General features: G+C 38.4%; 1 protein-coding gene across 8 annotated transcripts in view; it reads right to left on the bottom strand.

The window, feature by feature from the left end:
- KLHL32 (kelch like family member 32) overlaps positions 1-27379 on the bottom strand; it is a 122751-nt gene extending 95372 nt beyond the window's left edge. The window contains exons 1-3 of one of the 8 annotated variants that reach the window (XM_064412737.1): positions 27056-27322; positions 18589-18682; positions 1682-1755 (exon numbers count right to left, since the gene is read on the bottom strand). In XM_064412737.1, the coding sequence (XP_064268807.1) occupies positions 1682-1695 (14 nt within the window). In that variant the 5' untranslated portion in view covers positions 1696-1755; positions 18589-18682; positions 27056-27322. Of the gene's footprint in view, positions 1-1672; positions 1756-5734; positions 5859-18588; positions 18683-24775; positions 24795-27055 lie in introns of those variants that run through there. The other 7 variants (XM_064412733.1, XM_064412744.1, XM_064412738.1 and 4 more) reach the window with 7 other exon arrangements.
- Positions 27380-27732: the final 353 nt, after the last annotated feature.

Below are 27732 nucleotides of genomic sequence, written 5' to 3'. Positions count from 1 at the left end.
ATATGTGTTTATAGAAGGTGACTTTACAGAAAGTCATCTCAATCAAAGTGGAGATTTTTTTTTTAAAGGGGTGAATAACCCATCATCTCTCCAGCACAATCATGTCATTCACTGCATACATGTACTATGCAGCAGCTGTGTGGCTGTGATACTCTCCTTTCTCTGCCCATCCTACTCCTGCACCTTGCACACCTGTAAACTACTGCAGACCTGCCCTGCAGACTGTTTGCTCTAATCTAACCTACTCTTTTAGAAAGACAACAACTAAAACACTACTTCTAGAAGAAGGCTGGCCAAAGAGAAATAACTCAGGAACAAAGTGTATCTGAACTTTACTGCCTCTCTGACAGTTCAGGTTTCACATATGGACATGCCCTAAATACATTTCAAAAGGACTCATTCAAATTACTGTTTTTTCTTAGCTATTCTGTTTGTGGAACCAACTCATATTCTAAATGACATTATCAAGAAATCTAACTTGCTAAACACAATTTTTAACAGTTATTTCTCTTCTGTAATTTCTATAGCAAAGTGACTAAAACTAAGGCAAGTATAATACATTAATGATACCCTGAGATGGTTTCTCTTTACTTCTATTTTTATTAGCCTCCCTCCCGGTGCTGTAAATCAAGAACTTCACTCCTCTTGCTTTTTTCACCATCATCCAGAGGACTATTTCATTCAATAGAGAACATATCTGGAATTTTAAACTGAGTTCTATCATAATCCATTTTTCAATTCAGTGACCAAAGTGAAAAATCAGTTGCCTGTAACCCTTGTGCTAGTAACATATGAAGAATGCATACACATGAAAGGAAATTTAACTGGAATTTATGAGTGAAAATACATACATTAATTCAACATAACATGACTGATTATTAGCAGTGGTATTGCCAGTTGATAAATTCAATAGCTATAAAAACAAGTTCTGATCCTCTTCTGCTGCAGAAGCATGCCAGGGAAGGGGGAACAGAACTGATATGATAAGGTGTCCCAGTCATATCAGGGAGATTTCAGAGCTCCCAGATCAGAGTGTTAACTACTCTGCAAAACAGAAGCACCAGCATATCACACTATTGCAAAGTTCTGCAGAAAACCAATTCAGTTAATAAATTCTGCAGAGTGTTCTGTCTGAAAGAACCATGTTCTGCTCCCAGAAAGTAATTAAATTATAAATGACAAATTCTGTGTTGCAAGAATGGGTGGTACAAACAAATGAGAAAGGCTACACTGGGAAGGAGACAGAAGGGAAGGCAGACAGATTAATTTGGAGAGAATCTTGCAAGACATTTCAAAAAACTGGAAAAGTAATGTGTCCCAGACAGTGGAACCCTGCTCAGACCCAAAACTATCATCAGGCACCATTCCAGATGCAAAAAGTGCCAGTTGCTTCCACAATCAAAATTTCCAAGTATAGACTAAGGCATAAATAAGGTAAGGTATGAAGAGACTGTGAGCTTCCAATCAATCCCAGGCTCAGTTTTCCTTGCCTGCGATAAGAAGCAACAAGGTAATATTTTGCAGATTATAACATGGATATGTATTTAATAATGTGAATTCCTATCTAATGAACAAAACTATTAGTTTTACTTTTTTCTACTTTCTTAACTGAATCTTCGGTAAACACCATCCCAAATGTTAATAACTTCCTACACACTACCAAATACTATACCTCAGGCACCTTTCAGATGGCATCCTTCAGTCTTCTGAATATCAAAACTTATAATCCTCTAGGGAAAGCTGTGACTGTTCCAGCTAGAAAAGAAAATGGAAAGGAACATTAAAATTCAAAGCATACACAGCCTCAGCCTTAAAGATCAATACTTTCAGGATGTGCAATTCAAAAGCAACTTTCACTGTCTAGATTTGAGTACAGTCTTTCTGTAAGGAAAGTGGCCTTTCCTCTAGTCTTTTCTAGAGATTCACACCCTGCCATCTGAACGCCCTGCCCCTGCTGCCCTTGAGGAATGCTTTCCACAAACTCAGGAACACACAGAATTTCAAAAAAGCTGAAGAATGGTGAGGAGGGAAGTAACTGTACCAAAATTCCTTCAATATGAAGAGTAAGCCAAAGGCATGTATTAGTATTTGCTTACTTCACTGAATAACACACCATTTTTATGTTCAATGATCCAAAGGGTGTTTTCTAACCTAAATGACTCTATGATGCTATAATCATTCTGACAAATAGAAGCAGTATAGTACAATCATTTTTATAAACACAACAGCTCTTTTTTCAAAAGGCAAAATACTAAAGTGACCATATAAATAAACACAGAGCAGCTGAAGTGTACAAAGACCGAAGTTATTGAAAACGGGTTGTACAGCACATTTTTAACTGGTGTTAACAGCCAGCAGAGGTGACAAGACATTTCAATTTCATGTAAGAAGTATAAAAGAAAAAAATAGGTTTTAACTGAATAGTCAAAAAAGAAAAGTACACTACTTTGACTGCTTATTTAAAACGTGTGGCTTGTTTAATGTAACTCAGTAACATTGAAGTAATACAATTCAGCAAAATCTGAATAATGGAAAGATTTCTGTATTTTCCTCTCTTTTCCAAAAAGACTGCAATTCTGAGCAGATGGGTGAGGTCATAGAGAACTTAGGCTGATGATTCAGTGGGATACTAAACAAATGGGTGCGCAGTGCTTCCAATGGTGGTTTCAGAACATCTCACTCTCTTCATCTATGACCACCATTCTAGTTCTATTAAGATAATTCACCTTATCCTTCAAGAGACAGAAAAACACAGCATATTAAGTTGGTATGGTCAACTAGGAAAGCAAAAACACTTCTGATCAATGTACCTGCTCTTGTATACACCCATACATCAATACTGATATCTGCCCTTTGGAAATCCTACACCATCCAGAAAATGGTAGAGAAAAATTCAACCTTTAAGAGGGCCAAGCTCTCTGGCCCACACACAGGAAAAAAAAAAAAAAAACCCAAAAAAAACACCACAAGCAGCAGTGAGAGCAAACAGAGGAAGGATGAAGACCTGCAGGGAAAAGCATTCCTTCTACAATAATTAAGGCATATACATCAAAGAATTAACAAAATATTCAAACAGCCCCACGCTGCATTTAGTGGTTTTACCCTAACAAATCAACTTCCCTAAACTTCAGCACTCCTCCTTTCTCTTCCAAAGCTCCAGCACTGCATGCCTCACTTAAATGTACACAAGAGTACAGTGTGTAAATCACTAAATCAATCCTGCACTAATTTTATTTAGCCATATAGAATTAAGCCAGAATTAACATCTTTAATGGTGGGAAATTTGAAAGCATTATCTATCCTTACTGAAAAAAAAAAATTAAGGAGGCACTTCCACCTGTTGCACAGATATGCTGTGCCAGAACAGTTCTAAAATAATTTGCACCAAGAGTTTATTTCTATTTCAGACAGCTGGATATATCTCCATTATATAAACTGTGATTGGTACCTAAGGAAATTCTTTGCATTAGAATGTTTAAGACATACTATTGTCTTTCTATTTAACTACTTTAAGTAATCAAATCGGTTTAAAAGATTAGTTTATAAACTTAAGGATAAGACTTTTGGTTTAAATGGAAAACTTTAAATCCACCTAAATCCTTCTGTTATAGTGAAATACTCCTTAATGCTGGAAATCAACAGGAAAAATATAGGCCAGACAGAAAATGCCCATTATATCCCAGGTTTGAGATACATGCTAAAATTGACAAAAAGCATTTTTTTAAAATAATATATTATTTCACTTTTTATGATTTTGTGATGAACACTAATTCCCAATACTACAGTATTTCACAACTAACATTTATTGTCTTATTGCTCCATTAGTTTTTTCACATCCTAGAAAAGTGCTAAAATTAATAATTTGCAAATGAATAAAACTAGTAATGATCTAGCTAGCACTGGAAGAACGTATTATTTCGGTAGGGAATGGTGCACCATTCCTAAATGAAATAAAGAAAAATCCTCAACAGTAGTTTCCTTATGTAAACACAGTGTATCTAAGGATTTCAAGGGTAAGCAATTCAAAAGAAATCACACTGTCCATGCAAATGATTATGACAAAGTAATACTTCCAAACAGTGTTTGCTCTGTTTGTCTGATGAAACGTCAGTCTTTCTGTATATATTTTTGTCACAGTCTTATGACACAGCAAAATAAACAGTAGGTTTTGTGCACTCTCAGGAAATCTTGGAATGAAGTGTCACTCTGCCACATCCATTGCACAGTTAGGCTATGCCACTTCTTTAATCTAAATTACCAGTGGAGTTCAGGAATTATTTGTTCAAAGATCACAAAAAAAAGTGCATTTAAGCAGACAGTATTTTTTCCTTTATTTAATCAAATATAACACTGGTTTGTAAATATTAGACAAAGTAGTTTAGTATCCGAAAGTATTTATTGGTAGAATGCATGTTCCCTTTTCCAGAAAAAGTCTCGTTCATTTAAATTAATCTTGAGGAGCCAATACCATGTTCCTAGTTTACACAGAATGCATGAGGCATTGAAAAAATTCCAGTTAGACCTTTTCTCATCCTTTTGGTGGGCTTATTTGGGGTGTTTGTTTGTTTTTCCTGTGTCATTTAGAAACGAACTGAAGGCAAGAACATATTTCTGATTAATTCCTGAAAAAACAAGCCACCAGAATATGGATTAGATTAAGGGGGGAAGGGGGTAGGAGATCAAAATAAAATTCATATTCAATCTACTTTCTGAAAATAACTTAAATGTTCCAAAATTTACTGTTTCCTCTCCTTGAAGTAACAAGCTTTTTTTTTCTAGCTCACATATCTGATTTTACAGAGTTGCCCAAACCATAGTCCAGATCATCACAAAACTTATTCTGTTGCATAAACAGGCTCTGTATTTTATACCGGGTACCTAAGAAACATTTATTCCATCCTAATTATCCTTCCTTTGTCTTGCAAACTAGTAAAAAATGTATATTCATAATGGAAATTACAATCTATTAATAATGACTGAAAACAAGCAGGTTTTCTACATAATTCAAACTTATATAAAATAATTGCCACCTTGGTGGTTTCATCAACAATTTTCCCATTTGCTCTAAATAAATAAGAACAGAGTTACAATCAACTTCAGTGTGAACTCACTTACAGAACATGACATTATTTCTGTTAGGTCACAAATTAAATTATTTTAAAAATCTGATTTTAAATGTGTTCTTAATACAAAAATAAAATAGCATTGCATTAAAAGCTTGTACTCTTTACTACAGCAATTAGTTCTTAGGCAGGAGTTACTAAACTATCCCACTCCCATCCCCTGAGCCCCAGCCTTGGTTTAGAGGAAAGCAAGGGTTCTATTACCTATGTAAGAGTCAGAAAAAACCCACTTGACTGCCTCCACAGTTCTAGGTAACACACTGTGCTGTGGTGGGAGAGGTGAGACTCTGCCCTCCTCAGATATTTGGCAAGACTGACACAAAAAAGTGAGAAAAATCAAAGTGAAACACAGGCAACTACGACTTCACAAGAGTTCAGCTTAATACAAGATTCAAAAGATACCAAAAGATGCTTTTGTAGACAGAAGAAATGTTCTCTTGCAAACATGGCCAGGATCAGAACGCCTTTAAAAGACAGGGTGGAAAATTACAGAGAAATTTGGTGCCTTATATCCCACATAAAGAAAATAGCTTAACTGTGAAAAGCTGCAACATAAAATTTGAGCTAACTATCTTTCAAACTGTTCATGGAGATCCAGGCAGCCAACATACATAAATCTCCACTGCAGGCAGATGCAATCTCTGCTCTTGTGATGATCCACGTTTGGAGGGAGGTGGGAGAGCCAAGAACCCTTGGGGATGTCTTCAAGCAGCTCTCCTCACAATGGCCCCTGCTGCTTCAGATCCATTCATGGAGGCAGGAGACTGATTTTGGGAGCTGTGGAGTCCTTTACACTGGGACCTCTTCGGGCAACTTTCTCCTAGTTCATCACGAATAAAGTTGCTGATCTTCTTTTTAACACTAAACTTCACAGAATGGCACTGCATTAGTTAAGTACTGCTCTGCCTTAAAGTCCTCCAATGTATGAAAAGCCCTCTAACTTCTCCTTTAAATTTTTACTTTCTTTTGGGAAAGCCACTGATTTATCCATTACCATATTACTTCAAACAATGTTGCTTATCAAAGATATATTTCAAATAATTAATTTTAATTCATCAAACCACATAGCCAAACCCTGAGTATTTAAAAACAGATTTTAATCTAATTTCACATAAGTAGCTATTAGTTACATTGCAAAACTTCATTTTACTTGTCAGTAACCATAAAAAGATGTTGATTCACAAAACTTCACATTAAATGTGGGGTTTTTTTCCCATTCCTCTGGGTACAGATAATGCATCTTTTCAGACAGCAATATTTCATTTTGATATATTTACTAACATTCTTAATTATGACTGTTATTATGTTGGAAAATAGTAACTCTACATTACTTACAATAAATTTGCTGTGTGCCAAGCTACTTGGCATAGAAATTTATTTAAATTTACATGCTCAAGAACAGGTTAAAAAGACTAAAAATACTGAATATATAAATGATTTTAAAGATATTTTGCACTTTCAAGCAGTTGTCTTTAATTAGTTATCTTCTTTCCCTCCAGTCACTCCTTTTTCAAGTGTGTATTTCAAGTATTGAAAAATAATTCCACTTAAACCCACACCACTTCAAGTCAGATGCATGGACAAACTGAAGGGATCATGAGCTCTTTCTTGCAAAAAAGTAAAATTTTGAACCAGCTGGATCCATTGTGAAGATTTGTATGCAATGAAATGGTATTTTTACTTTGACAGCTCCAAAAAGGGTTTAAATAGGCCCTTTTTCAAAAAGAAAATACAACATTTAAAAGCTAACAGAAGTACACTATATTAATTTCATTCCAGAATGGCATCACAGCACATCCTGACAGAGGCTGCCATGGATACAGAACTAGACCATTAAGTTTTACCCATGGCAATTCTCTGTTCTAGCCTGGCTTCTTATTCACAGGAGCTTCTGCTTCTTACTGTGGTTTTACTAAGCCAAAATAAATCATCCTTTCAAGCTATACTTCCCTTTCTCTCAGAGTCTCTTCAGAAACAAAACTATGGGTTTACTATTCAGAGAAAATAAAGGACAACATTATCTTCTACTTTTAAAAATCACATCTCTGCCAAATTAATTAGTCAAAAGGAAAACATTGGAAACAGATTTAAAGTTTGGCTGCAAACCTGCTCTTCTGAGTACATTAACACACTTTGCCCACATACCTGGGAGACAATACCTTTTCCTCTTTTCATTGAGATCTTTGACAATTGGAATATTTTTCTCATTCCATAAAAAATGTTCAAAAATGTCAAGTGTGATAAAAACTCTGCCACTACCCAATGTTGTCAGTGAAATCATCACTCAGCTCAAACACAAGCTGCTCAACTAATTTAGTGCCTCAATACAGTGAATTTCAAGAAAAAGCTTTCATAGTTCTGAAAACCCCTTAGATTTAATGTAAACTACAAAATTAAGGGAATAAAAAAATTGAAAACCTGGACCTGTTTGGGAAAATAGAAGTCAGTCAAAACACTTCAAGAAAAAGTTCAGCAAAATAAATAGAAAATAAAACCACAAAAAATTAAAACTGTTACAGTCTTCTGACTAATGACAAACTATTTTCTTGTGAGACTGGAAAGGTCACTGCTATCTTCAGGCCATCAGCTATAGTCAATTAGAATAATGAGGTTTATTTTCTGTTACTACCAAATTACCATCTAACTTCACAGAATAATTAAGATCTTAAACCACAAAAATATAAAATTATATAACAAGGCTGAAGGCTGTATGAGTAGAACAACTTCTTTATGTCTTTATATCTTCTTTGTGTCATTATATCTTCTACATATCTCAATATATCAGCATTTTGAAGATTTTTTTCTGAATACACATTCAGATAATAAAAAGCCAGGCTCAGAGTCAGCTGTGTAACTTAAGGCATACTTTACCTAAACTAACACCTGAGAAAGAGTTTGTTGCATTCCAGTGATAAAACCATAGACAATCCTGTAACTCAACTGGAAACTAGACAGGTGAAGTCTGATGATTCTGAAGACAAGGTTGCCTTCCAGGATGTGCGCACACAGTTTCACTTATTTCATTTGAAAAAATATGACAGTTTTATACAACTGTAGTAACATACCTTCATGCACTATCATCTTAGCTTTTCAGAGCACTCACTGTTGCTGTCATTTAAGCTGTGACACTAATTACTCACCTGCTGAAAGGAGCAGGACATAATTTCCAGCAGATTCATTTATCATGGCTGGGAGAAAAACATTACAACTTGATCCTGATCTCATTGAAGAAATCTCAGTTCAAGGCAGGACATTGGACTAGATGACCTTCAATGGTTTCTTCCAACCCAATCCATTATATTTTTCTATGAACTTATTTTCTCATCTTTCTGAAAGTTACATAACAAATATGTAAAGCAATCTCAAAATGAAGTATCTAATCCATACACTCAGTTCACAGTTGTTATAAGGGACAAGTCAAAAGGTTTCTGGTCAGTTTTAAGGCATTCTGCTGCTGGCATAAGCCAAAATCTTCATTACTTTGCAAAACTATGCTTTCAAGATTTTTCCTCTAGACCTTATAAAAAGGAAATAAAAGACAGAGCAACTTTAGTAGTCACAATTGCATGTTATTTTGGAATTTGATTTGCATTTTCATTAGATTTTAGAAAAAACAAGAAGCCCATTCTTCTAGTCTAAACTTACTTTTTTAGAGAATTAGTCGTGTTTGTTGCAAAATCATAGAATGGTTTGGGCTGGAAGAGACCTTAAAGATCATCTAGGTCCCCACCATCTGCCAGGGACAGGGACGCCGCTCTCTAGAACACTTTGCTCAGGGCCCTATCCAACCTGGTCTAGAACACTTCCAGGCATGGACAGCCAGAACTTCTCTGGGCAACCTGTTCCAGTGCTTTACCACCTTCAGAGTAAAGAATTTCTTCCTAACATCTAAACTAAAGCTGCTCTCTTGCAGTCTAAAACCTTTTGTCCTGTCACTACACGCTCTTGTAAGAAGCCCCTCTCCCAGCTTCTTACAAGCCCCGATTAGGTACTGGAAGGCTGCTAGAAGGTCTCCCCAGAGCTTTGTCTTCTCATTGCTGCACAGCCCCAGCTCTCAGCCTGTCTTCATAGGAAAGGTATTCCATCCTTCTGATCATCCTTGTGGCCCTCCTATGGATCTGTTCTAACAGGTCCACAAATGTGGAAGGTTTCTCTAAAGCAAGACAGAATGTTTTATAGTGGAATGCAACAGAAATTTACTAGAAAGATCATAATTACTTCTCCTGACAACTCTAGAAACAAACATGGAAAGTGACATATAATAGTGAGGTGTGGTTGGAAATGGTGTCAACTTCACCAGGGCCTCACTCAGTAAAACCTTAGATTTTTAACTTTCACAACCATCAAGATGCTTTATTGGACACAACAATTATTACTTTCTAGAGTATTGAGAATCAAAAATACATAAACATGTTTTTGAAACTACTTCAAATCTGCATATAGACTACACCAGATAGGAATATACAGTACTGTAGTCTTCAATCTTGACAATTTGGCCACATGAGCTTTTCATATCTATGACTGAAACATTAAAAAACCACATAAAAATACTAAGTGTGATTTCTTAATAGTGTATAGTCTTGCATAACTGAGGTGATCAGTTATGTATCTACATGGCATTTCCAGTGAAAAAATATTTCTATATTTCAATAAAAGCACAGAGAGTTTATACATCTCTATAGGACCTGCAATAGCCCTTCAGCTTCCTCTGTGAAATATATTTCATGAAGTTAAAAGTAAAAGGTTGTGACTATTAGCAGTTAAGTAAACATTTACCTTCTAAGAATGGCCTTCAGTAGCCACAGGGTGGCAGAACTATACTTCAATATAACTTGCACTTTCAGGACAGTGACAGTATTTCAAATACTGAGTTTTTCCCCCCTTAAAGCATAATTACAATAATGTAACATACATGCTCAGTGTCCAGTGGGTGCTTTCAAAGCCAGAATTCAGAAAGAAAAAAAGTGTCTGTACATAAAAGTACAACTACACAACAGTTCTATAAACATCAAAACACAGCAACAGGTTACTGACTTCCATGTTTCTATTTTGAAAAAATATTCAAGTCATAGAGTAGCTGATCACTAAAATCCCTATCAATTTTATCCCATATAGAATCAAAAAATCACAGAATGGATTGGGTTAGAAGGGCCCTTAAAGATCATTTAGTTCCAAACTCCCTCTCCCATGGACAGGGTCCACTAGACCTGGTTGCCCATTCAACCTGGCCTTGAACACTTTCAGGAATGCAGCATCCATAGTTTCTCTGGACAGCCTGTTCCAGTACCTCTCTACCCTCTGAATAAAGAGATATAACCTATACCTTATAAAACCATTCCCCTATCATCCATCTATCTATCTATCTATCTATCTATCTATCTATCTATCTATCTATCTATCTATCTATCTATCTATCTATCTCTCTCTCTCCCATTGTGAGGCCAGGTTCCAAACTGTTTTCCAGGCTGAACAATTCCAACTGTCTCAGCAGGAAAGGTGCTCCAGCCCTTTGACCACCTTTGTGAACCTTCCCTGGACCCTTTCTCACAAGTCATCACTCCTTGTGTTGAGGACCTCGGAACTGGACACATAATTGGCTTACAAACTTTTCCTTCACTCTTCAATGTAAGAGAACAAAGATATTTGCAAGCACTTTTCTGTTAAGAGAAATGGGCATCAAAAGATTTCTGACAGCTTTAAGCAAATTGGGCAGAGTGTGATTCACCTTGATAATGAAACACATTTTGATGAGGCCAAGAGGGAGGTGTCAATGGGAAAGAAGTAGGAAGAGGAAACGAAAACAGCATGGAGGAAGCTGGTGATGAAGACCAGCTACAGTTATTTCCTGGGCTTCATCTCTTGCAAAAGGGAAGGGGAAACAGGGGAATAGTACACAGTACTAAAATCAGACAAGTATCTGAGAAAATGGAGTAGAAAGAATGGATTTTTCTACAGTGCAATCATGGGAAGAGAAGCCAGAGGTCATCAGGGAATAATTCTAATTGCTGGACAAGAAGACTGAACGCTCAGGAGAGCAGACTGTGAAAGCACACAGAACAAAGGCAAAGAGTTAAAGGCAGGGAAAATCCTGGGCTAAATGTGTGTGTGACAAAACCAGCAGATTTAGAAGAAAGCAAATAAAAGAATCAATGTCTACTAAAGCCCATTCCATCTAGATTTTAGACTAGAAATCAAGACCACCAAGTTTTGCACTTTTTTTTTTTTTTTTTTGGTGGAGAAACAGCTGCACAACATTTGTTTTCCCTTTCTGCTGACTGTGATGGATTATAGTGATGGATTATATTCCTGACAATTTATTTATCTTAGTGCTAATGGTTACAATCATGCTGTTCTTCCATTCAGTTGGTACAGTTCTTCAAGATTTTTTTTAGTTTACCTTTGAAAAAGTGTCAAAGGGTTACATGCTCATGAAACTAACGCTAGAAAAGGCAAAAAGCTGTGTGCTCCAATACCAAAACTGAAGTTCCCTACAATCAGCTTACTACAAGAAAAGGCACAAGTATTCCTAATTCCATTACTTAAAACATGAATGTTTGAACTCCCTTAGGGCCCTTTTTCTACCCATAAATTTCATCAAAACTTCTAAAAGCCTGGCTAATGCCATTCCAGCATAAACTCTTGTATTACAAGGATGCCTGTATTACTGTTTAAGGTGTTTCAAGTATAAAAGGAATTTCTACATGTAGCTTTTCATAATTGACTTAGAAGTTTAAGTAGGAGTGACAGGACCTGAAGTAAGCTAGAGCTCTGAAGTAAATCCATCTAATTTAGAACTTTTCCTTACAACAAACTCAGATCGATTGAAACACTACTGAAAAGATATATTTGATTTAAGCATCAAAGAAATCCAGATTGAAATAGAAAATCAAAATCAATTAGATGACCAGAATAAATAAGATTTACAGATAAATTCTGTATCTTTGTGGGTGAGAAGCAGTGGGAGAGAGTGGAGAGGGATGCCTGTCTCCAAGTTCTATTACATGCTGCAACCACAAAAGCCATAAGCAGTGAAGCCTGCACAGTCATCTCTGCTTCTAGCTCTTTACCCTGTTTTACACTGCCTTCTGCAGATTAAAAAGAAAAAAAAAACCCAACAACAACAAAACAAACAACTTCTATGTCCATATTTTGTTACTGTAAGACCACAACATGTTTACACAGTCACTGCTACATCTATAACCCCAATGAGCCTAGCTAGACAAGTACACAGATAAGCCTGGTCTGAGATGGGCAAAGTGGCACTGAAGATGTCAGATGGATTTTTTGCACCCATAGACAAAAATCTGCAGGAGCTTTGCTATACACATGGGACTGTACAAACCTTACCTGGGCAAAGGAGAAAGCTCTTAGCATACCACTAGAAGGAAGAATGCTCTCAATGCAAGAGGGATATCAATGGGCAGATTTACTTAAGGAAGTGTGGCCTTCTCCCTGTTCCCTGTGAGTACAATCTGCTAGAGTGTGAGCTTTTGAAGCATTAGGACAGCCGGGAATGGTACAGTCCCTACCACAGGAAGCTGTGGCTCACGTATCGGCTGGGAACACAAGGGAAAACATCAGGACACCTGACCTCTTATGCTGGAAAATAGCTGAATGCCCTGACCAAGCTGATGATAGAGTTAGTGGATTCTTTTTCGCCAAGGATTTATCCAGAATCTAGATTTCACATTAGCGTATTTTACTGAAATAGGAGATCTTTTTTCTCTCATCCTTTACTCAACACATTTCATTTCTAACACAGACTTTATTCACTGTACCAGACCAGCTGCCTAAAAAATGTTCTGATATTGACCGCTGTCATTAAAACCCAGTGTCAATACAACAAATAAAAATTCCCTCAGAGCAGAAGGGACATACCAGCTAGGGAGGGGAGGTGACAGGAAATACAGTCTAAAAAAACTCACAGTGAAGATGCATATATTTGTAGCATGAGTCATAACTTTGACAATATCTTAAGAAATTCAGTTTATGGAAATCGTTTTTACTAAAGAAAAATATCACTCTAATTAAGCTCTATCAAATAGGTTAATAGAGAAATATATAAGTTCTTGTTTGAAAACATCAGATTTTTAAATGTGTTCTATTCTCTGCTTTTCAGAGACAATCCAAGAATTCATACTTTAAATGCTTTGGGTACACACAGATTTAAAGACAGACACAGATCCATTTTTAGGCAAGTGTTGTATCAATACTTCTTAGATTATTTAAACAAATGAAAAAAAAAAAAACCACCAAAATAAAACCACAAAACAAAAACAAATAAAAAAATTAAAAAAAAAAAAAAAACCACAAAAAACCAACACACAACCAAACCAGAAGCTACATTTCAAAAGAAAAGTAAATTTTTATTTTTTTTTAACAAGTTGCTGTTTAAATTCCCAAGGGCACCTATGAAAGACTGTATAAGGGTACAGTTAGGTGCTTACTTGCAGAAGTGATGAATTTAAAACCTGTATACTTCTGATTTTTTCTGTCAGTTAAATTGACATCTTGTTCTTCCCTTTATATATGCAAGCAACTTGCAGCTTGTTGAGTTGTTGTTCTGAAGCATCTGTCACTACCAGGACATTAAATTGGTAAGTTCAGCAAGCCTCTAGGGTTTGTGAGTACTGCTCCTAGAGCCAAACATCAGATGATTTGTGGAGACAGACCTACATACCTAACTGAAGTTTGTGACATGAATGCCAATCACTAAAATCCCACCATATTTGGAAAGCTAAACAGTGCCAAGCAGAAGGGAAAAAAATTAAAAAGGCATTTGTTTCTTTGTTTCTAAAATAACATTTATTTTTTAATTTTAAGGGCAATAATTACTTTGTTAAAAACCACTAAGTGCTACAAATAGCTACTTATAATTCAAGTTAAAACACTCTTTCTTCTATAACTTAATGGGCATAAATCAACAGACATGGAATTCCCGTTGAACACTAGAAAATGCTATTTTCTGTGAGGAATTGTTAAACATCAGAACAGGATGCCCAGAGAGCTTGTGGAGTCTACATTCTTAGAGATATTCAAAACAACTCTGGACACCATCCTGGACAATCTGATCGAGCTGACCCTGCTTAAATGGAGGGCTTTGACTAAATTATGTCAAGAGGTCCTTTCCAACCTAGACAATTCTGTGCTTCATAAGATTCTCTGTGGTACAGCTGAGAAGACTACGAATGTACTGCATGCATGCAAGAGCATATTAGTCCCATATGACCCATTTATTCCACATTCCAATCTTCTTGAAGACATTTTATCTCATAAAAGGAAACAGAAGGGGCAAAAGGGGGAAATTCTATCAAAACCATAGCAAATACACATGCCTCCAGATCTCTGCTAGGTGTCCCAGTAGGGCACATTTATGAGTTTCAGTCTTTTCCATTTATTGGAACTGCCTTTAAACTCCTTTAAACCCCTGTCTAGAAATAATACCAATCCAAACCAAATGTACTGCAGCACTATACTAAACACTTTTTTTGTCATAAGCAAGTAGTTGTTTTTGGGGGGTTGTTTTGGGGGGGATAGGAAAACTTGGTAGCAATACATGTGCAACTACTTTATATGAAGTCTGATGATTATTTCACTTGATAATCAAAAATAATACTTTGTAAGCAATATATGCATACACTTTAAAAAATATTCCAATTAAACTCAAATAAGACTTGAATTCAATTGATAATATACAGAATTTTATTGTTATTTTAGACCATGTAGAGCATCTAAACCATCTTTCTGGGAGATAAGAAAGATGACACAGAACACACAGGACATCCAGTCCCTTCTGCATCAGTATCTCAAGTGGCACTAGACATTCCTATTCCAGAGAGCAAGCTGAGCCCTAAATGACTCCTGACAAAGAGCAAAAGAATTTCTTTTCCTTAACTAAGTTTCAGTGAAGGTATTTACAAAGTTTTCCAATAGATTGACATCAACCAAAAAAGTCCAAGCAATTTAAAGCATCTTGAATAAATTTCCAATAATCAATATAAATTTTATAAATTTTAAATTTAATGCTTCTGATAATCAAATGTTATGGCAACAAATTGGAATGTACCAGAATTGAGTCACACTAAGAAGCCTTCTGGAAAGATAATTCTGCTATGATGTCTGGGAAAGCCACTGCTCCTAGAGGCCACAGTGGACATCTATCAAAACTACACTGCCAGGTAGAGAAGAAAATCAAAACAAAAGGAAACCATGAATTACCAAAGGGACAACAGTGGCCTATTACTGTTAAGACCATATCCCAGAAAACAATTAATATTTTCCTGGACATGGTAGCAACAAAACTCTACAACAGAGCTCTGAAGAGATGTCTTCCTCCAAATCTCTTCCTCATGGACACTTGTAAGGCCAAAATAGTCCCTTCATTCCTAAAAATGTTATTAAAGTACTCAGAGAAGCCAAAGCTTTAACTAAAATTGAAAGATACACAATGTTTTTAGCAGAGCACAGAGTTATACAAGCTTATATTACACAGGTTTGGGTAGCGGGGGGTCACTTCAGTCTTGGCTGGTTTGGGATTTTTTGGTAGTGGAAGAGAACTTTCATCACACAATTCATTTTACTAGATACTACGTTGTTAATTGCTTTAACTGTGCACTTTATCTACAAGATCTCACATTAGCATTTTTAATTATTTAAAAGACATTAAATATTGCTGGTGCCAGCAGGATCAGAGATTAACTTCTTAATAATCACTCTTGTTTGAGAGTAAAGCATTTGATTCCAGCTGCTATGAACTTTTAAACAAGTAAAAGCAACACTTGCATAAAAGGGACAACCAACTCTGCAAAAGAATGATAAAATTAAACTGCCTATGTCCAACACAACAATATTATTTTATACTACACACTTGGCAAAATTGTGAAGAGTTAACTTGCTCGGGAGAAATATGAATTACTGTATTTTCCTATATTATTCTGACTTATATGCTGTATCAGAACCCTTCCACATTTACTCCAGCTACTTTTTCATTAGTTTAGATTCCCAGCCTCCAACCCACATGGAAGATATCTAGGTTGCTTTTACTTTTGGACGACAGCAAATAATAAAATTTAGATATATCACTGTTAGTACATCTCAAGAAGACTCAATGGGACAGGATCCTTAATATCAGCTGAATTTCTATATCAAAAATAAGAAACAGATTGATTTAGGAGGGAAAAGGTTAACTCAGGCTCTAACACTAAAAAATTGTTTTGTTGCAACCACAGGTAAGCTGTGATCAGAAAATAAACACATTTTAAGGTACGAAATAGCCAAAATAAACCAGTCATGGTGGTCTCCTTCCCTGTCACCAAATGTTTCTCCTGGAATAAAACTGTACTTGAAGCTCTCGCCTCACAAAAAAGAATAAAGTTTATAGAGCTGAAGATTACTGAGAGAAGTTTGAAAACAAAATCTAACACCAGGCTTACGACTCCTACTGCGGAATCCCTATTACTGACATCTGAACTGACTTTTAGAGTTTGAATGCTTGAGAATGACAATGCTAAGATTAAAAGCCATTCAATGATATAAGGAGAATGAATAGAAGCTATTCATCAGTGTCTTGAGCTGGGAACAGAGACACGCTGGCCCAAGAAATGCTGACTGGCACAAAGACGGCCTGAAGCACCCACTCCTTCCCTCCAATGGCCGAGCCCAAGGATATTGCAGATGCATCCAAGGCCTAAGAGGATAATTAAATTGTGCTTGATTTCTCTTTACCAAATGGCACACACACAAGAAACTGGATTTGAATCAGAGAATTTGCAGGGGACAGACTGCTCCTCACCTTGCCAAGGAACTGAGCAATTTCATTGTACATGATCCAGCACTCTAAGCACACATTCACTGCTTCTTTTCCATCTTTGGACAGCAAGATGCCTAATGCAGCCAAGAATTGCAGGATTACTTTGGCCAGGTTTATCCATTTACCTTAGTTATTTCAACACTACAGTCATGCCCTGGAAACAATCAGAAAACAACTGATCTCCAATAAATAAATAAATAGGTAAATAAATAAACAAAGTCGGAAAGATCTCTCTCCACCTTGAAAGCACTTTAACCTGTTGATCTGACAGTGTTGCCAGTCACTGAGCATGCAGAAGCTCTTGCATCACCACTAGGACTGGCTTCACCACTAGCTTGCTCTCAGGCTAACTCTTGATTATATTTGAAAAACAGATGCAAGTTTTTACCTCTGTATTTATACCAATTTCAAGATAACCAAATAAAGGCTCTTGCCACCTAATTTCAGGAGAGAAAGAGCATAAACTGCACACTAATTAGAACTAAAAGCTATTTATTAAATTCCTTCACTAAGTACCACTGGCATTCTAACCCTCTCAAAGATGAATCAAAGTCTGATGCAGCAATACTATTAGGATTCAATAGTTTCCCCAGCTTATTACTATGTAAGTGTGGTCTTTGAAGTCTATTTCTCACAGAGAGAAAGGATAAAATTTCTGAATCTGGACTGGAGTTTACTGACCTGCAGTTCCCAAGGGATTACCACCTCACCTGCATTCAACACAGCACAATGCAGAGACCTGCAGACATACAAGTCATTTCTAAATACATTACTCACACAAAATACTACACCGCAAATAGTGTTCCTACATATTTTGCTAAATTGTTCAGAGCTTAGTGGGTATCTCTTCACAGCACAGTCAACTTGTATGTCCTAACGGCAATTTATGTAGAAGGTTTCATCTCTTCTGTAAAACACATTTCTTTTTCCTACCATCACAGTCACAAAGACATTTGAGCTATTAATACAATTTCCCTGCCTACTTGGCTCCAGTGGAACCCTACAACCAAGAGATCTTCTGTGAACACCCTAAGATTGCTGAAGACACATTTCCATTCCACATAGAGAATAACTAAGAAAAAGGTTCAGCCTTAGCCATGATTTTTATTACCATTTCATCAGCTCCATTCGAAGTCTGAATCTAGTCTATTTTTTAAGGCTAGAGATTCTTTGGTATATTGCTGTGATTGCATGAAACTCATAAAAAAAATTTGGGAAAAAAGTCAAGATGAGTTATCAGCTACTAAGATACTCGGAAATTACTCAATCAAAGCTATGTGTCAGTATAAAATAAAAACAGAATATTGATTTTGGGGTTTGGTATCATTTAACTACTTTAAAAACCCCATAAATCAATCCTTCAGCTACCTAACTGGAAATGCCCTATTGCTCACCTATCTCTTTATACCATAGTGTTAGACTTAAAAAATCAAGAACACAAAACAACACGGAAAATAACTTCCTTGTAGTAGGTAATAATCTCATTAAATTCTAAAAGAAGAGCTTTCCTTGTGGGAAAAGGTTTGTTAGGGGATTTTTGAAAGAATTCTTTCCTTTAGCTAACTACAGCATATTAAAGTACTGTAAGATTGTTAACACTCAGAAACAGGTAGCAAATGTTCTTGGAAATATCTTGGGGAGATACAAAAGACTCACAGCAGTATTGAATGCAGCTGAAGATTTTCACCCTTCTCTGAGGCTGGAGTTCATTAAAATAATTTCCCCTTCTTTTCTTTAGATTTTCTAAAGACTGAAAACAGGAGAACATGAAATGTTACTGAAATTTATCCCAGGTTCACAAACAATGTTGTTCAGTATTTGAAAATTACTTGCTTCTTTTGTTCACAGTCTCTTCTGCCTTTGCAAACCATGAATAACAGCCCATCTTTTATTTGTTTTCAGTTTCTCACAGAACCAGTTTGTTATGACTGCTCTCTCCTACACAAAAGCTGGTCAGGGCTTCCAAACACCCTTCTGTTTATTTATGGCAAGCTGCAGTGTAAACATTTGCTTACTACAAATCAGTGCCAGAAATTGGTAAATAAACCCACTGTTTTAACACCTTTTACCCCCAACTATATGAAAGAAAACTAAACAGATACAGTCCACATGCCTTTCTCTAGCCGGTATATATTCATCACAGGTCAAAGCAACTTTCTCTTCTTTCAAGATAGAATGGGTACAAGTTCAGCAGCACTCCTGGCTTCTCTGCTTCCTTCTTTTTGCCTGACCTGGTTTAAGAGTGTAAGAGAGACTTCTGTGGGGCTGCTTTTTAATTTTTAGAGGGAGGTTTTTTATTTTTTCTTAAAGCTCTAAGAAACACGCTGGTGATCCAGTCCCCAACACCCCTCCACAAACAGTGATGCCAGCAAAACACACGAGCAACAAGCTGCAGCAGGAGGGCAGAGGGATCAGGAGTACCTCAAGCCAGTACAGCTGTAGAAAATTTTGTGTCAAAAACAAGATACATAAGGTGCCATAAACCCATTAAATAGAATTTTCTGATAAAGTCTGGTTCTTCTGACAGTTTTCAAATGTATGTAACAGAGATAAAGAGATGGAAAATAACCCTAGTTGACAACAGATAGAGGGGCTTTTTTTCCCCTTCAAATAGAAGGTTCTGAATTTACAGCTCAAGATTTTCTTCAACCATCCCCTAGCTCTCCTTAGTCTGAGACACAACTTATCTTTACTTGGAGAAAAATTGCTGTTTCAAGGAAAAATGCCTAAAATTAAGATATAAAATAATTTTTAATCTCTGAAGAAGTTAAATTATAAAAAGAATGGACAAGCGTTTAGACTTCGTGCCTTCTCCAGGTCTAAGAAAAAGAAAGACTTTCTGATCACACTTTTTTTTTCATCCCAGAGACCATACCAACTAGCTCAGAAAAAAAAACCAAACAAAACAAACAACAACAAAGTCACAAAACCCCAAACAAACAGCAGAACCCCACCATTCTCTCTTATGTCTTTAGATCTCTGTAGCTATAGTACCACTTTTTTTTTTTTCCTGGTTTGTTATGGCGATCACTTGGTGATCACAAAGTAATTTCCCTCACTACCAGGGCCAAAGAATAAATATATCAGGAACTAATGACACAGCCTAGGAAAATTCACTCCTTGGGTTTCCCTAACAATTTTCAACACTCAAAGTACACAGGCCAGTGACAGGACAAAATGTAGAAACATAATGTGTAATTCACAGAATCAGCCTATGCCACTGAAGATGCTTTGACTCCCCCCTTCTCCTGTATGCCCCATGCTCTGCCACATATTATTGCCTCAGAGCACAGGTGACACTTGTGTTGCCACTGGTGTCATGGTACAAACCCAAACGGACATCCCACAACAGTGCCTACAACCAGACAAAATGCAGGCACTTGCTCTACTCCTCCAGCTCTGCAATAGATACAGAGAGAGGTGGAAAGCTGGAGGTATTTATGTCTTAAACTGCTACAAATTACAACTGACAAGGTTCTGCTACTAGAGTCTTAACTCTCTTCACCTACCCAGCAACACCACTAAAAATCAATGCAAGTCCACAGTGCAAGAGATAGTTCTAATTAGCAAAGACAGTAAATTCAAACAGCCTGACTTAGCAGCTATCCAGCCTTTAAGGTAGAGTTGCACTGTGGTGGATTGGGAAGCCTGGGGAAATGTGAACAGCTGCAAGGAATATAAACTCAACTAATTTTGTGTATGACTTGTTCTGATCTGCAGTCATTTACATCCTAAGATGTGAAGCATGGAATCTGATGCCATTGAGCATGATGGACCTGATCAAAAGGTCTTAAAGAAATTGAACAAATCTAATAAAAAAACAAAACAAACACAAACAAACAAAAAGAAATGGCATAATTCAAACTGAATATATCCTTGAGGACCCAGTCACACTGGCCCAGGAGAGCTTCCTCCTTTATTAGGTAGCCAGCCCTGGCTACCGAAATACTTTGGAGTTTGACTTGCTCTCTAGTGCTGAATTCCTTCTACTGTTTCACATCCACTCATAGTTATCCTCCCTAAGTAAGCAAGCAAAGCATATCTAGTTCCTATTTACATTTCAGCAACATCTAAGTTTCTGCAGTTCTGTGAGAGTGTTTGGAGGATGGAGCCATATACATGAAATGCAAATGGACAAGACTGCACTTGCATTGCCATCATTCCATTTCCTACACACTTTCTCTACAAGCAAATACAGCATTTATATGCAAAAGTCACCACAGACCACAAGAAATGCCCAGTGTACTTTAATGTAACCTCAGTGAGGCTGGGAAGCCCAGCACAGCAGGGGCATGCACACTCTCCAGTGCGTTCCACAGTGCTGATGCACTAAGGTCCTGCCAGAAAGGAGCTCTGCTCCCTTCCTGTTTGTTTGTCTGAGTTTTCTACAGAAACAGAAAAAGTGAAAAAAAGGAAGTTCAGCTAAGGAACACACCAAACTCACAAAACAGGTACTTTTTTCCCCACAAGAAGGCAACACGTCAGTTCAGCCTTGCTCTTGAGACCTCTATTTTGATCTCCACAGATCACTGAAGTCAAAGTCCCAGTTCTGTTCTGAAAACATCACCTCAGTTCTTTCTTTTTTGTTGTTTTATGCAACTAAAATATAGGTCACTGACTGAAAGGGTGCTTTGAAAACTAACAGAGAAAAGGCAAAAATGACTGAAGATGTATCCCCTCAAAAGGAGAACCTTCTTCTTATTGCTTTAAAGACATAATTTTAAAATTTGTATTTGATCAGGAAAAAACTATTATTAAATACACTGTCTTTATAAATGTAGTTGTTGGGGAAAAAAAACATTAAGAACAATTCTAGAAAACTTCAAAAATAAACCTGGAAAATATACATTCCACATATCCTGATGACATTTCTTCAACCACAGGTTTTTATCTGTTTTGTCTTGATAGGCCAGGTAGAGGCACAGTTTAGCTTACAAAGGGCAGCAACCCTTTTACTTTATTTGACCTGAAGTGAAAACTGATAGAAAATGTTTCAGACATAATAAGGCCATAAGCTTGCTCACATCTTCTTCAAAATGTGCTATTAATCTAAGCAATGTTGTTTTCACTTAAGAAATCACTTTAAAAGAAAAAACAAAACATACAGAATGGAAATCAAGCCTTAACAACAGTGCAGAAATGGACCTCAATAACTCTGAGATATGACACCTTTAAAACAAAACACTCCCATAATCCAAACTAGTGATGCTGAGAATTTTTTCCAATGGATTTCTTACCGAAGACTAAAATGAAAGATCATTCTGGAGGCATAAGGGGTTAAAAGAATTACAGACTTTAGACTATTGAGCAGAAAAATCCACAATCTTAAGATCCATCTTAAACAATCACAGCACTCAGGAAAAACACAAAAGTATATTAGGCTCCAACATTACAGCATCTATACTGTAAAATACCCCCACTATATGTATCATTCCTGTCAGGAAAAACAAAGACAGATGGTTGTAGAAAAAGACACTCTTCAGAACAACCTTAACTTTCATGTACTGACAAATCAAAATATTTACAATATTTATCTCCCTACAGAGCTCATTCCCTACAATTAAAGCTCTTCTAAACTGCCACAGCATATTGCCACGGAAATTTTGGCAGAACAAATCCTTAATTTACATAACTGTTGAGAGTAGTCACCTAACTTCAAGGAAAAAAAAAAATCACGCATTCTCAAATATTATTGATGTTCTGAAGCCTCCGATTTATTTCACTCATAATTGTGTACATATTTCAGTGCTTTCTCATCAGAGGGAAATATCCAATTGTCAATAGCAAGGTCAATAGCTTCCAACTAGCATGGTGTGACTGGAATTTGTACAGCATTCACTGCTGGGATGTCAGTTTCTGAAACAGCATCTTTCTTATCTCAAGCCGAAGGAGAGCTGTATTTTGAAGATCTAGCAGTGTATGTAGGTGCATGAAGACCCCGTGGTACTGCCTCAGTTCCCACAAGCTATCTGCTCTGAGCGACCTCACTGCCACTAACAGCAAGGAGCACAAAAGGTCTCCTACTTCAGGCACCTCATCTGTGAAAACTCCTGCCCCAGAAAGGAAGAAGAGCACTGCAGGTCCACAGCAAGCCCAGCAATGGATTTCAGTGTTGAATCTTAGGTTAGTCTAAATTTTTCTATAGTTAAAAGTGCAATTAAAACATGACTGAAATCTTGACAGAACAGTTTTCTAGGACTAGCACCTGCCCAGGACCTGCTGCTGCTCCCTTCTGGTCTACATTAGACATTTCCTTTTCTATAAAGGTCAGGCAGATTCAGGGGCTGGTCCACATGGGAATACCCAGAACCAGGAGTTTCAAAGCTCTCCTGGTCTCCCAGTTTAAACTGTCAAACTCCAACCTGTTGTTTCATTTTCTTCTCTTAAAGCTACCTCCCAGTGTGGCCTCTAGTCCCTGAAATTTCTTCAGGTTTAGCAGGAATGCCCCTCAAAAAATAGCCCCCTAAGTATGTTTCTTCTCAATTTGAAGGTTCTAAATGTTCAAAGCCCAAAACTCAGTAGGGGTAAAACCACACATGAGACAAAATTTAAAAAAAGAAAATAATTACAAGTCCTTGTGAGGGATTTCTACTCGTATTTTCAACAATCAAAATTTGATAGTAAAATTTCAAAAATCCCTTGGAAATAAAAGCATCCCATCTACAAGCACACAGTCATGCAATATAGTATGCACACAGAGTGCCAGAGCAACAGACCTCATTTTATTTCATAAGCAGTCAAAAAGCCGTCACAATCAGACCACAAAGAAGTGAGGGTTTAGAAATCACTATGTCAAGGATCCTGTCTTTCACTACTAAATAGAAGCATCAGATAATTCAAGAAATTTGAGGGGATATACTACTTCTACCAGTTAGTAATATGAGAGTGGGTTTGGGCTTTTTTGTGTGGGGGCTAAAATGTAAAAAAATTAAAAATTTGATTTCTAAAAATTCAGTAATTTCTTAGGACAATCTTATAATTTTTAGCTTTTTGGCTAAAATTTGTTCCTCTATCTCCAAAGAAGAGAGATAGAAAAAATTCAAACATAAGACTCCCTCCACTTCCTTCAGTCAGAGTAATCAGAGTAATTGAAGCCCTAAGAGCAGAGAACACTGGCAAGTATCATATGAAAGTCTTAAACAGATGAGAAATATGAAGGATAACTCTTTTTTTCAATAAAAGAATTAAAATGAGACAAATATGTGGTTGCTGTAGGTAAGTATAATTACACTGCATTATATTTATGTTTTGCTAGTTTTTCACAATAACTGTCATCTGTTCTCACACAAGTGATTAAATTAGTTTCATTTTTCACTTAATCCAATTCCCACTTCTAGCTCAATTTATAATCATCACTTCCCCATGCTAGTGTGGCATTAAATTACTGTCATTCTTGACCATTAAGCACATCATATTCCAGTCAGCAGAATCGATCAAAAACACCATGGCAGTGCCATGGATTTCTTATTAAATACATTCCTTTTTGCTGCTTTCTAGAAGCTGATCATCAGTGTCAGAAGCTGTTACACCAATTTTTGACTTTTCAGGCAAAAGAAAGACATTCTGAATAGACAACAAAAAAGTCTTTTTTAATGAACACGGCATTTTCTCTGTTCAAATTACGCTTACTTTACTTTGTAAGTGCCCACTGAAGAAATGACCCATGCCAGCATAAATTTCCATCTGCTACTGATCTTCTAACCATACTTCTCCTTACTGTAAAATCAAAAGTTATTGCTCCCCTTAATAAAAAGAAAAGAAAAAAAAAACCAAAACCAAACCACCTCCCTTGATGCTACTCCAATTTCTTTGTATGTTCAAATCCTGGGTGAAATTCACTTACACGATTGGCAATACACAGACTTTTCAACAGAAGGTGCCATCTTAAACACAGTTGTTCATGTCCTGTTTTAAAGAGAAGACAAGACTGAGGAAAGATTACAACTCCACTAGAAGATCAGTGGGAATCTCATATTTTTTGTCCAAGGCAAGATTCTACACTATTTCTTCAGAGTCAGTTTGAAGCATAGTCACTTCCAAGCTCATTTTCATAAAAATATATCCATAAATTAAATTTCTGCATGGTCATCTTTACTTATACAGTATTCCATTGTATTCTGACAGTAAAAACAGTGCTAATCTCATCTTGTGTGTGGTTTGTGCTGAGCTACAATGTGTTAAATAAAAAACATTTCCATTTCCATATTAAAATTCCCTTCCCTAACAGAATTTTCTCTTGTTTGGAATTGAATGAAAGGTATACCTGCCAATCCTACTGGACCATTTTCAAAGAAACCCAAGGCAACTTCTTTCTCTCTTGACATATTAGGAGTACAATCTTTGCCCCATCTGCCAATTCAATAGCTGCCCAAATGTACATTTTGTCCATGTATGCTTATACAGGAATTAATGGGGCCTTTTGTTTGTACAGTATAACACATTATTTTTATAAACATTGTAGACATCTAAAAAAATTACAAATCTTGTGCTTAAGAGATGTTAATTGGTGCAACTGCATTATTTTTAGTGTCCTACTAATCAAGAGTTTATTATTCTCTAACAGTTTCTGAGATACCATAGCATACCTAGCATAGTACTTTGTACATAATAACTGTAAAGTGCTTTACAAATGCTGTCAAATTATTCACAGTCTGAAAAACAGGCAAAAGATTAAAGGAGTTTTTCTGGAGTACTTTCAAAGTAAAGAAAAAATTTCTCTGTAATAATCTGTAAACTTGAAGAACACAAGGAGATGTGACTGACTAGCTATATATAGGTGGCTTTTTAAGCATCTGTGGTAACTGTATTACTTATTCAGCACATCACTGGATTTCTGTAGGATCTATTTAAACAACAAATATGGTTTTCAGATAAAAACTCCGAAGAACTGAACACGCCTCAGCGGTCTTGCTCCTGCCAACTGCTTTATCGAGGCAGATCCCAGAATCAACAGGAATTGGCAGGGCTCCAGTAATCCTTCACCCTATGTGCTACAGTTAACAGGATTGTGGCCTCTGGGTCTGCTCCTGGTCTTTTCACGACTGAACAAATGCTGCCATGAACATTTACTCAAACAAGACTAACCCCAACTTTCTATTGAAACGTTTGGAATGTATTTTCCTAGCCCGACAAAACTGGAAAAATTCAAGCTTTAAAAACTGTAGTCACGCGATTTGCTATGATCAACGTCTGTAGTTTATTTCCCCGTGGTAAGACTTAAACCATAATTCCACTTCTTTCCCGTTTGATTGCGGTGTCTGGTGCCGAGGGCGCTGCTCCCCATGCTCGGTGTGACAGCCATGGATCAGCTGTCGCTCCGAGCCCGCCACAGCCCGCTCGGAGGAGCCGGGATCCACCCGCACCGATGGCCTGGGAGAGCGGCAGCAATCAGCTGAGCCATCCGCAACCTGCGGCACCGCGGGGACCCGCGCTTCTTCGGCAGAATTGCTCCAAAAAACTGGAAATTTCCTGCCGAGAAGCAAATCTTTCCCCACCATCAGCTGCAACCACCTGAGCAGCACCTCTTCAATTGCGAGGGCTGCAGATACAACGTTCCAGCAATCAGGGTGCCTGGACCATTTGCTGCTGAGAGCTCCCACATATTTAAACGCCGGAGAGGAGCAAGAGCTTGATTTTGTCAGTGAAACGAGTAGCTCCAAGTGCGGGTACGCGAGGGCGCAGCCCGCAGCAAGTGGCGAGCCGCCCTGCAGCAGAGCCATGTTTCACCGAGCCGCCGCCAGCCCAGCACCTGGAGCGCGTCCCCGCACAACCCCGCGGGGAGCGGGACTCACGGCGTCCCGGAGCCACCCCGGGCTCGGGCTCGTCCTCCCCGCACCGCCGCTCCCCGCGGTTGTGTTGCCTCCTACGCGGAGCCGAGGGCCGGCGGGAGCGCCGCTCGGTGCCCGCGGGCGCCCCGGCGGCAGGAGCTGCCGCTTGACCCGTCTCCCTGGCAACGGGGACACTCGCCCTCGCCGCCCCCTCCTGCCATCAGAGCCCCCCTTCCCACCGCAGCCGTGCTGAGCGGCCGGGGCCGCAGGGCACGACCGGCGGCCGCCCCCCGCCCCGGTCCCGGTTAGGTAACAGGGGCGGCGAGGCGCCGCCTCGGGCCCGGCCGCTCGCTCACCTCGGGCAGGTGCCGGGGCCGCGCACGGCGGTGGCGGCGCCGCCTCTCCGCCCCGCTCCGCTCCGCTCCGCTCCGACGGCAGCGGGGGGACGAGCCGCGGGCAAGCAGCTCCCGCGCCGCAGAGCCGCCGTCCCGGCTGTGCCGCTCCGGTGCCCGAGCAGGAGGAGCTTCCCCGCCCCGCCCAGTGCGCAGCGGCGGCCCGGGAGGGCCGCACCTGCCGGAGGAGGAGGAGGAGGAGGCGGCGGTGTGTCCGCCGCTCCCGGGGCCGTGGAGGGTCGCCAGCGCAGCCCGCCGTGCCCCCGGGAGGCGAGGGCCGCGCTGCTCAGCCGCCGGGGCCGCGGCCCTGCGGGAGCGCTGGAGGGAAAAGGCCTGGCTGGGTGAGCCCTTTAAGTGGCGCTAAGTTTGTAGGAAGAGCACCTGCGAGGTGGGATAACCACGGGAACGGCGGGGTCAGGAGGGCTGTCAGGGAGGCATTTGGGAAGGAGGATTTTAGAACAAGAGATACGGCTGGAAAGGATGAGGTCTCTGCAGCGTCAGGACCAGAGTGCTATGTCCTAGGATATTAAGGCATCACTGCTTTATCATCCTGTTATGGGGTTTAATGTGACTTTTTAAAAATCTTATGTGTGAAAGTGATGAGGAACATCCGTCTGAGATACAAGTGCTGTGCCATTGTG

This window comes from Passer domesticus, chromosome 3 (genome assembly GCF_036417665.1).
Source record: "Passer domesticus isolate bPasDom1 chromosome 3, bPasDom1.hap1, whole genome shotgun sequence".
NCBI lineage: Eukaryota > Metazoa > Chordata > Aves > Passeriformes > Passeridae > Passer > Passer domesticus.
The sequence above is the reverse complement of the archived record's forward strand: the minus strand, read 5'-3'. Positions and strand labels throughout refer to the sequence as shown.